At 35.9% G+C, this 12500-nt stretch overlaps 1 protein-coding gene across 1 annotated transcript in view; it reads left to right on the top strand.

The window, feature by feature from the left end:
• The window catches only part of LOC135219317 (atrial natriuretic peptide receptor 1-like), a 340308-nt gene that overhangs the window by 179062 nt on the left and 148746 nt on the right, over positions 1–12500 (top strand). The window contains exon 8 of the mRNA XM_064255982.1: positions 10467–10596. Within this exon, the coding sequence (XP_064112052.1) occupies positions 10467–10596 (130 nt within the window). The remainder of the gene's footprint in view (positions 1–10466; positions 10597–12500) is intronic.

Below are 12500 nucleotides of genomic sequence, written 5' to 3'. Positions count from 1 at the left end.
ATCTATGTGCTTATTATTAACTTAATGATTTATTGCTCGTGTTTATACAGATACATATACATATATGTAAATGAATTCTTCTGTTAAAACAGGATACGTCTCAAGTACAAAAGGCCCATTTAAACACAGTTTTAAAGCTAAGGACTATATTTCGGTGGTCGGTCTGAATACCTCCCTTATCAAGCACTGATATATATATATTATATATATATATATATATATATATATATATATATATATATATACATATGTTTGTGTGTGTGTATATATATATACATATATATATGTGTATGTGATGTATGTAGTATGTATCGTTATGTTGTGTATGTAGGTATGTATGTATGTATTTTATGTATGTGTGTATGTATGTTTGTATGTATATTCACAACATTCCAATTCCTACCATTGGACGGGGCGAGGGGGTTAAACTTCCACAATGTTAGTTACTGTATATATTGTACGTAATCTAACGCTTCATGTGTACTGAGGTCCTTTCTTTGTTCAAGCAACTCTTCTCCAAGCAGCCAACTTTCCCACTAGTTCTCTTTCTTCCTAATGCTTCCTCACTTGTACATTTTTACCATCTTTCAGTCTGCCTTACTACGTAAACGCTATGCTAACATGACATCGTGCCATCTCATCTGCCTGATACATCGACCTTTATCTATCATTACCCTTCTTAGCATTCAGTGTCCACACGAGCTCCTTCCGTGAATGAAACCTCACCCAATGTTCCCGTTATATGTCCTCTATATTTCTTGCACTGGGTCACTCTTTCTTCCGAACCCTTGGCATACACACAGCTACCCCGTAGGGGGTAGAGCCGTCATTGCACCCCACGCGATGCACTGTAGGCATTGCTAAAGATTCTTTGCAGCCACCCTTCGGCCCCTAGCTGCAACACCTTTCATTTCCTTTACTGTACTTCCATTCATATTATCTTTCTTCCCTCTTGCTGTCCACCCTCTCCTAACAATTATTTCATAGCTTCTCCTCCTGTTACACCTTTCAAACCTACCTACCCTCAATTTCCTTTCTAGCGCTGAATGACCTCATAGGTCCCATTGCTTGGCCTTCACTCTATATTCCATTGCATTCATACACACGGATAGCTATTTTAGTTGCTTTTACCATTCTGTTGCTCAAGTTTTCTGCCGCCCTGCCCTGCCTTGCCACAAACTACCGATATCCACCATTCCCATTTCACTTTCCAAGTGACGAATAAACTATTTGAATTACTGTCACTTTAGAAATTCCTTCTATCACTCATATTTTCAAATTCTCCAACCAGCTTTTGCTGTTGCTCGTCGCTATCAGGGACGAACACCATTATTCACTGGCATCATCTATCCAAAATTCGGCAAAGACGCCTTTGCTATTGCAACAGCTTGAAACCTTTCTCTGACCCAGTGCAACAGTCTAACCATAAAATCAATAAGCAAAAATGAAGTGGAAACACATATTTGAACACAAACATTGTACTAAATATCCTCACTGACCTCCACATAGCATCGCTATCAATTTCACTTAATTTTTTTTAACCAATCTTATGATGGACAGCTTTTTACTTTTCTGTAAAAGAGAATTATTGAGATGGCTGTCTGTCTGTCAGTCTGTCCGCCCCTTTTCTGTCCTCCCTCAGATCTTACAAACTCCTGAGGAGACTACAGGCCTGAAAATTGGTGTGTTGTCATCTATCCTCCAATCATCAAATATACCAAATTACAGCCCTATAGCTTCTGTAGTTTTTGTATTATTTAAGGTTGAAGCTAGCCATGACCGGGCGTCTGGTAACACTATGGCTACCTACAGCACAAGTGGTGGAAAGTAAAAAATTCCCCTACGGTTAACATGTATGAAAATATATTACTTCCGAGGTAGAGCGATAGGGATATTACAGGACATTTATAGCTTAATGCTTCTATATGAATCACGGTGATGTGATATAGAATTTATAATATATATATATATATATATATATATATATAGTATATATATATATATATATATATATATATGTATATAATAATAATATGATATAAGTAATATAAGAGTTATATTATATATATAATTGTGTTTTTTTATCTTAAAGCAAGCGCGTTTGTGTACGTCTGTGAGTGAGTATTTAGAAATACGTGTACGTAGCCCGTATGTAGTTATCAGGCTAGATATTAACCATGTTTAAGCAGATGTTAGGTATACAGTTAGCTGTTATACGAATATTACAAGTGGAAATGATGATGGTAATATTGATGCCATACTTATAAGGATAGTGGAACAGAAGAATTTATATTGGAATCAAGAGGCATCAGTGAAAGTAGAAGATGATGAATCAGAGGCTCGGCACATCCAGAGAGGTGTAAGACAGGGCTGTGTGTTATCACCTGATCTCTTCAATTTATAGAGTGAAATGATAATGAGAGATCTCAGAGATATGGAAGGAGTTAAGGTTGGAGGAGTCAGTATTAATATTTGATATGCTGATGAAACAGCACTTGTTGCAGACTCCCATGATAAACCTCAAGCTTTAATCAGTACTTTGCACCAATCAAGCAGAGAAAGAGGTCTGTCAATAAATATTAAGAAAACAGAAGTTATGGTTATCACCAAGAATGAAATCCCCCAAGAATAGATATAAGAATTAATGCTGAAACAGTTAAACAAACTGATAGTTTTAATTATTTAGGATGCACTCTCACAAGTGATGGAAAATGCGAAAAAGAGACCGAGAAGAGAATATCCAGGGCAAAAGATGCATTTGGTAGGATCAAGAAATTAGTCACCAACTCGAAAATATCTATGAATTTAAGGAGGAGATTTGTGAAATGTTTTGTTTGGTCTGTATTGTTGTATGGCTGTGAAACTTGGACCTTGACGAAGGCAGACGAGGAGAGGTTACAGGCTGCAGAAATGTGGTTTTGGAGAAGGATGTCAAAAATATCATGGACATAAAGGAAAACTAATGAGGAAGTATTAGAGAGAGTAGGCGTTGAAAGAGAGCTTTTGGCCTCAGTGAGAGGTAGACAAATGCAGTTTGTGGGTCATGTAGTGAGAAGACAAGAACTGAACATCTCTCTCACTGGTAAAATCAATGGAAGGAGACCGAGAGGAAGACCTAGACAAAAACATATGGATGGATTGGTGAGAATGACTGGAGGAAGACTGTCTGCAGCTCAGTTGCTGCAGAGAACCGGGAATAGAGAGGAATGGCGAGCCATGACTGCCGAAGTCCTTGGGATGTGGCACCTGGATGATGATGACGACTTGAGGATCGCCCTAATAATGTTTTCAAAGTTCTCATGTTCGAACCTCAGCGGTTATCGTGAACAAAAGGAGCACTAGAGAAACAAGTCCACAGTTATGTATATGCATACATATACTGAAAGATGAATCTATACAGAAAGCTTCCGGGAAACTATTTGACTCCCAAAAGCTCTGTACAGATTTATCTTATAAAACTGTATGTATACTTATGCATAACTGAGGATTTGTTTCTCCATTTCAAAACTCGTACGTTTTGGTAGGAGCATCAGCAACAAACCATAACAAAATCCAATCACTCAAAGAACACAGTGAAAAATCAACGAAAAACAGGGCAAAGCGTTGCTGAAATTTTATATGACTTAGAAATATATTGAGCCTTTCATCCATTTTTTTTTTCTGGGGCCATTCAGCTGAACAATGGAGGCCGGTACTTCTTTTCTTGCCGCCGGGATAAAAACTATTCCCTTTCGCTACTGTGCACATAAAAGGCATGGCGGATGGGGAATGTGTTTGTATAAAGTATATTCTGTCCGTACGTCGACTATCGTGTAGGTACAGACATGTATTCACGGAAATTTATGTAGTTTACACAAATACACACACACACACACACACACACACACACACACACATATATATATATATATATATATATATATATATATATATATATATACTTATATAGATATTTTATATAATTATATATTATATATATAATATATATGTATATATATATATATATATATATATATATATATATATATATATATATATATATTTAATGACTGCAGTCCAGAATGATTTTTTTAACATACTGAGGAAATAGTAGTATTCCTTGAATCTTTCCTTACAAGAACCCTATCGCAGTAATAAAACTAGAAGCAAAAGTACTCTCTATTACTTAGCTGTTATTTGTAAGGACCATTTCAGAAAGATATATTTCTTGAAACACACAATACGGCTTATTTATGGAAACACAGTACTCCCAGAATACCACGACTCAGTTAATGAAGAAACACGACTTGTTATACCTGTTGGTATAATCTCCCCGGGGTGTTATCAGTGTGTCCTTCGCCTTCTTCTATAATTTAGACGCTGATTCCTCCTCTTTCTGTATAAAGTACAATATTCTTTATATATACATATATAATATATATATATATATATATATATATATATATATATATATATATATATGTGTGTATGTGTGTATATATATATATAAAGACAAATTTTACAAACGAAAGAGAATCAACGGAGTCCAGCAATACTTAGCTAAGTAAATGACAAGAAGTTAAAAGGCCTTGCAGTCCTCCTTCGTTTCTCTTTGCTATGTGAAATTTGTCTTTATTTATATAAATTCATCACGTTCCATATTTTCGTGATTCAGTTATACACACACACACACATCAAAAGAGAACATTTTCAGTCTGGCTACTTCAACCCTTTTGAAACGAACAGAAACGGCCATCTGGGCGGAAATTAGACAAGAAAGGGAAAGAGTGCCACATACCAAACAACGGGGCGCCCATATTGTTAATAGGAGATGACATGAATAAGGAAAACACGGACCCAGCGTGTACCACGAGTCGTGCGTCTTCATCAACTGAGAGATATTTAGACTGCGAGTTCTGTGTCTTCATAAAATAGGCCTTGCAGTGTGTTTCGAGTACTAAATCTTCATGCAATCAGGCTCACAAAAGCAGCTGAGTAATAGACGGTACTTCTGCGTCATGTTTTATTACTACGAAAGGGAGAGAACCCCGGACGAGAACCTGCAGGAGTTTGCATTCACACTTTGTCTTTTTCTGTTTGTCTGTAAACGAGATATCTAAAAATAAATAAATAAATAAATAAAACTAATCGGAGAGAACTAAACGAGGCTGTGGACAAAGTCATCGAGCACTCTCTCTCTCTCTCTCTCTCTCTCTCTCTCTCTCTCTCTCTCTCTCTCTCTAAGGACATGAAAGTACTATCGACGGCTATCTTTAAGTAACAAAAAATGTTCCTAATTTACACAGAATGATAGTCTTGTTTCCCTTACAAAGTAAACCTGTTGTAACTGGCGCTCTTGCCACATGATCCCAGTATTATCTTTATAGGAGTCATAACAAATTGGAGACTTCTTCATCCAACTCATCCACTCAGAATCTCTTTAGTATCTCCCAAGCTGTGACAGGAACCATTCGTTTAAAATGAATATTTCTCATAATTAATCACATAAAAACTAAGGTTTCTCGTTTACCTCTCTCCAGACATTTTCCCAATGGGGGGTTGTGCCATCAGTGTACCTCACATGGTGCACTGTAGGGATTATTTGAGGTTCTTTGCAGTGTCCCTTCGACCCCTAGCTGCATCCCCTTTCATTCCTTGTACTGTACCTCCATTCATATTCTCTTTCTTCCATCTTACTCTCTCAAGTAGTGCCATTTTGCTTGGTGAGACGTACCTGTGCACAGTCTGATTAATCAACTGATATCACGCGTTTAACATACGACTAGAAAACTAATTATATCTAGAAGTGTTCGTGAATTTCGGTGATAAGATTAGTGTGAAAATAGTAGGATAAAGCATCTACTAGGTTAGTTTATCGAGTGAAGTATTGTAAATTCGGTCAGGATGGCAGAAAGCTCCAACTGTGGAAGAAGATAGCGAAATCTTGCTTGCATTGCAGATATGCAATATGATGAGTTAGCAGGAAGGGAGCGGGCATTTCTCATCTATGAGATCAATAACAGCCCTTATCAAAAAGGTAAAAAAGTATTCATAAACATATTGGAAGGATATGATCCTTCAAACTGGAATACATCAGCAGAAAATATCATGAAAATAATTGAAGGAGTTCCAAATAAAATTCAAGTGTTCAAGAGACTCATAAAAAAACTTTACATCAATCAACACATTCCGACAAAGAAAATGAATAAGGTGAACATTGTGAATATACTAATTGATGCAATAGGAAAAAGAATGCCTAAAGCATGCAAACTGTGTAAGGTGTGGTATAGCATAGTTAATCCACAAAACCTGATCAGAAAATGTTCTGCATGCAACATTCCCACACATCCCCAATATGCTGAAGTTCAGCAAAATACGAGTAAGGATACACAAGTATTTTGCTCAACATGTCTCTCATGGATAGACAACATTATTAAATCAAGACTTAATGTGCAAATAGTAGAGGATAAATAAGATGAGGAAGAGGAAGAAGAGGAAAACGGAAAAGAAGAAAACAAAACTGAAATGAGAGAAAAAAATAAGGGAAACAAAGAGCAGGACAAGAGTATGTATGCAGAGATACTCATAGATACTACTTATGAGGCAATCAAGCAGCATACATACAAAGAAATAAATTACGACATGACAACACAAAATAAAATCCGGAAGAGGCTTTACCCATATCTCCATACTGATGGGAAAGAGCAAGCAAAAATAGAAAAGAAAGACAAAGTCTGCATCCTTTTGAAGAGAGGGAATTGTAGACTCGGTGAAAGATGTTACTACAAACATCCCAAGGTATGTCACAATTATGAAATCTATGGTAAATGTGCATACCTAGACGGCTATGAGGATGAATGCAGAGATCTACATCCAAAAATATGCAAAAACCTAAAAGAAGGAAATGGATGTAAGTTCAACAAAAAATGTAAATATATGTACCCTATAGCCATGAATCAAAATCAATCAAATAATCATTTAAATAATAAAATCCAAAATAGAAATAAAACAAATAAAGAAAGGAACAAAGAACATGAGGTGAAGGAAAAAAAAACAAGCCATCACCACGCTATGGAGTGTCAGCAAAGAATTTGCAAGCATCAGCTCCAAGATACAGTGCAAGAGAAAAGTACTGTATATACCATGCAAGGGGATGGTGCAGATACGGAGAAAATTGCAGATTCATGCACAAAATGAATAATTATGATGAAGGAAGATCAAATATAGTGATGAATGCGCAGGGTTTAGTTACGAGTAACTCAAAAAGAAAAATAGAGTTCTTAGAACTAACCCAAATTGAAAAGAAAATAGATATAATGAATATAAGTGAAACCTGGTACTCCCAAGAGACTGGTAAGGATGATCATATAAAAGGGTTCCAAACTTATAGATCAGATAGAAAAAATAGGAATCAAGGGGGAACCAAGATATATAGGAAAGACATAAAACAAGGAAAAATATATGAGAAATATAGTAACTCAGAATGTGAACTAATAGCAGGAGAATTTGAATCTGAAAAATTGATGAACATAGTAATATATAGACCGCCTAACACTAAAGAGTTTGACACAATAATAGAAAAAATGGATGATATATGTAGAAATCACAAGGACTGGACTATTCTCCTATCCAGAGACTTTAACTTTCCTTTCGTAGATTGGAAAGAACGAATAGGAAATTGTGGTTGTATTTATAAATATAAAAAACAGAGTTATAGTAGTGCAGAAGATAAGAGGCAATTCGAAAAGCTATTAGATATGCTACTAGAATACAACATTCAACAAATAAATCAATTGCCAACAAGAAAGGAAAATACTTTAGACCTAGTATTTGTGAACGAGGTGAATTATGTTAAAGAAATAATAGTTTATAATGTGAGTATTTCAGACCATAATGTCATAGAATTAACAGTCCATTCCAAACCAAGTGAAAACAGAGATAAGCAAGAGATGAAAAAGTGGGATGGATATGGAAAATACAATTTCTACAGTAAAAATATAAAATGGTCAGAAATAAATGAAGGATTAAACAAAGATTGGGATAACATTTTTGTAAGTGATGATATATAGGTAAATATGGATATATTATATAAAATATTAGAGAAAATAGTGGATAAATATATACCGAAGAAGAAAAGTAAACATCAGTCATGCATACCAAGAGACAGAAGGATCTTGTTCCAGAAAATCAGAAAGTGGAAAAAAGTTCTTGCAAAAGAAAAGAAGGCATGGAAAGTGATGGAACTAAAAAGTAAGATAGAAAATGCAGAACAAAAGATCATGCAATCAAAAGAAAATGAAAAACGGGACTTGGAAGAAAAAACCCTAGTAAATATCAAGCAAAACCCCAACCTATTGTACTCATATGCGAAAAAGATGAATAAAAGAAGAATAGAAATAGGCCCTCTAAGAACTGAAGGGTGATTAATGAATGAAAAAAAGGAAATATGCAACATATTGGCAGAAAGACATAAGAGAGAATTTACCCCTAGAATTGATGATGAAGATAATGATACAGAAATAAGGGACAAAAATAGTGAATATTTATCAGACATAGATATTAATGAGGCCAATATTGTGCAGGCTATTAATGAAATTAAAAATAGAGCTGCAGCTGGGCCTGATGGTGTCCCTGCTATTTTGTTAAAGAAACTAGTTCATTTTATCACAAAGCCACTTGCAATATTATTAAGGCAAAGTGTAGATACAGGCAAGATTTATGATGAGCACAAATTAACATATATTACCCCTACTTCCAAAAGTGGATCAAGATTAGAGGCAAGTAATTATAGGCCTGTATTTCTAACATCACATATTATGAAAGTGTATGAAAGGGAAATAAAGAAAAATATTATGAAACATTTAATAAAAAATAATTTGTTTAATATAGGACAACATGGTTTTGTACCCGGAAAAAGTACACAAACCCAACTGTTAGTCCACCGTGAGAACATATATAAAAATATGAAAAACAGAAAAGAAACAGATGTGGTTTATCTAGACTTTGCAAAAGCTTTTGACAAGGTAGATCATAATATATTAGCGAAGAAAATTAGAAAACATAATATAGTGGATAAAGTAAGAAGTTGGATAAAAGAATTTTTACACAACAGAAAACAGATAGTTATTGCAAACGATGAGAAGGCGGATGAAGCTAAGGTCATTTCCGGTGTGCCACGAGGTACGGTGCTAGCTGCATTGCTGTTTGTTATTATGATTGCAGACATAGACAGTAATGTTAAAGACTCGGTAGTGAGTAGTTTCGCCGATGACACAAGAATAAGTAGAGAAATTACTTGTGATGAAGATAGCAACGCGCTACAAAGAGACCTTAACAAAGTATATGATTGGGCAGAGGTAAATAGGATGGTATTTAACTCTGATAAAGTTGAATCAATAAATTATGGAGACAGAAAAGGAAAGCTATATGCATCTAGGGGACCTAATAACGAGACAATCACAAATAAGGAAGCAGTTAAAGATCTTGGTGTGATGTTCAATAGGAACATGTTATGCAATGATCAAATAGCAATTCTATTGGCAAAATGTAGAGCAAAATTGGGAATGTTGTTATGGCACTTCAAAACAAGAAAAGCTGAACACATGATTATACTTTATAAAACGTATGTTCGTAGTCCGCTTGAATATTGCAATATGATAAGGTACCAACACTATCAAAAGGATATTGCATGAATAGAGAGTGTAGAAAGGTCCTTTACAGCTAGAATAGAGGAGGCTAAGGAAAGACTACAATTTTTAAAATTATATAGTTTAGAAAGGAGAAGAGAACGCTACATGATAATTCAGGCATAGAAACAGATAGAAGGAATTGCCGAAAACATCATGGAACTAAAAATATCAGAAAGAGTAAGCAGAGGTAGATTGATAGTGCCCAAAACTATACCAGGAAAAATAAGGAAAGCACACAGGACATTAATCCACTAAGCGTCTATTCAATGTGTTGCCAGCTCATCTGAGGAATATGTCAGGAGTGAGCGTAGATGTGTTTAAGAATAAGTTCGACAAATATCTAAGCTGCATCCCAGACCATCCAAGATTGGAAGATGCAAAATATACCGGAAGATGCATTAGCAACTCTCTGGTAGACATTAGAGGTGCCTCACACTGAGGGACCTGGGCCAACCCGAACAAGATGTAAGGTCTGTAAGGTGTAAGGTAAAGTTAACCCTCTCCTAACTGTTGTTGTACACTACAGCTGCTTTGAGGCTTTCCTCCTGTTACAAATTTCAGATCTCCTTTACTCTCAATTTTCCTTTCAGAGCTGAATGACCTCATAGGTCCCAGCACTTGACTTTTGGCCTAAATCTTTTATTCTTAATTTTCTTATCTCCAGATATTTGTGATTCTAGGCCCCTCAGTAGGCCTTGCTACAATGCACAGACGAATTCCGTCCGTCAGGAAAAGTATTTCTCATACTGTCACAGTTCTCATTAAATTCTCTCACAACTTGATCCATCTCCTCCACAGACATTACAAACTGGAGGCCGACCTGGCTTCCATGACCTGGCGGATCGCGTGGGAGGACGTCGAACTGACGGAGGACACTCAGAGAGGGAAGTTCGGCTCCAAGTTCTCTCTGGGAAAGATAAGCAGCAACGTAAGTCATTTCTTCTCTTTTGTACTTGAACATTTTTTTCTTTTTCCTGTAGAACTTTTGCTTAGGGGCTGGCGAGGAGGAAGAAGGACAAAACAATTTAAATATGATGCTATACCTGCTCAAATAGAAACCTACCCTATACATTATCAGAAAGTGGAGGAAATAATAAAACAGGTTTAGGTTTGTGGTGACAAGCTTTTCACAAATTATTGTACATAGAAAAAGAACAGAAAAGAAAGAAAAGTAAGTTCTGAAGTGCCTCTGATTGTTGTTACGGACTCTATTAACCTACAGAAGACTACATATTGCTCTCTTTAGTGTTGATGCTGAATAACCTCATAGGTCCCAGCGCTTGGCCTTTTACCTAAACTCTATATTCCTATAATAATAATAATGGTTCACGATTATATACGTATATGTTATATCTATATTCTAGTCTCCCAGATACCAAATATATATATATATATATCTATATATATATATATATATATATGATATATATATATGCGTGTTTTAAATTTGGAAAAACTCTTTGTCCTTAAATGTACTCAAAAATTACGGGCAAGGAATCTCTAAGCTTAAGATTGTATATCAGTGTTAAATCGTTATTACTCAATTTGAATTTCCTTCTGTAATGTCAAGACTCAAAATTTAGTGAGGTTATTTTTAAAAAGGGGTCGTGCGGTGGCAGAACTGATTCAAGATCAGTTTAAGTACGGCACCGATCGGCCATCTTGATGCTAAGATATTCTGGAGAGAGTGGCAGCCTACAGAGTGAGAAAAGATAGTGAGTGTATAAGACACAGAGAAACAGAAACTAAATTACACCAAAGAAAGCAAAGAAACAGACTTGTATTGTACTTGTCTTTGGAAAGAAATAAAAGCCCTTTTATTTTGCAATACGCATTGTTGCCTGTACCGCTTCACTATAGAAACGAATAATATCCTAGTGTAGCATGAGCAAAATCCACGCGGCTTTTGTATGTTGTTCGAAACAGTCACTGAACATTGCACGATGTTCACCGATGGGTCACAAATGTCACAGAGGCTAAAGATAATCCTCGTGAATCCATTTTGAGCGAACTATCATGTTGAATTTCGCATGACGTATTATGAGCAAATTCAGATTTGATTCCTGCATGCTGAACTGTACAGTATATCACTACTCTTTTTTCACCTGAATCAAAATTTTGCTCCCAATTAGGAGCGCTTTGTGTGCAGTTCATCATTTAATTCGGCCATTTCAACTGAGATTTGCCACACTGTTGAATGTGAACAGGAGACCGTAAGGTTTATCAGTTTTAACTCGTGACAGATCTGTTACTGTTTTCCAATTTTAATCTGGTTCTTCCTTTTCACGTTTCTTATTTCTTTCAATTTCATTCTTTTATTTCGAATGGATTTCTTCGCGCTCGAAGTTTCCTGTTCTCATTTTATATACTCCAAAAATGGGGGAAATTCTTTCATCCAATTCTCACTCGTTAGACCCCACATAATTTGAGTTTTTTGTAAAGGAAGACAATTGAGACGCCTTTGTCCGTCCTCAGATCTGCAAAACTACTCAGGCTAGAGGGCTGCAAATGAGTATGTTGATCATCCACCCCCCAATCATAAACTTACCAAATTGCAGCCCTCTAGCCCCAGTATTTTTTTCTAGTTTTATTTAAGGTTAAAATTAGCCATAATCTTGTGTCTGGATCCGCAACCACTATGGCGCTCCATCCTTTCAGATGAGGAGCTCATTTTGATCACTGATGAATCAAGAAGCGTGGTCGCTGCTTGGGCTGGATGAAAATCATTGCTCTAATTAAAGTGTTTTAATGAATTCAAGTTCATAGTTGATAGTATTTTTGACCGGTTGATATTTGGTGAGGCTATGAGCAATACATCAACATTTTTGTCCA

The sequence above is a fragment of the Macrobrachium nipponense genome, chromosome 1 (genome assembly GCF_015104395.2).
Source record: "Macrobrachium nipponense isolate FS-2020 chromosome 1, ASM1510439v2, whole genome shotgun sequence".
Lineage (NCBI taxonomy): Eukaryota > Metazoa > Arthropoda > Malacostraca > Decapoda > Palaemonidae > Macrobrachium > Macrobrachium nipponense.
This window is presented reverse-complemented; position numbering and strand designations above follow the sequence as displayed.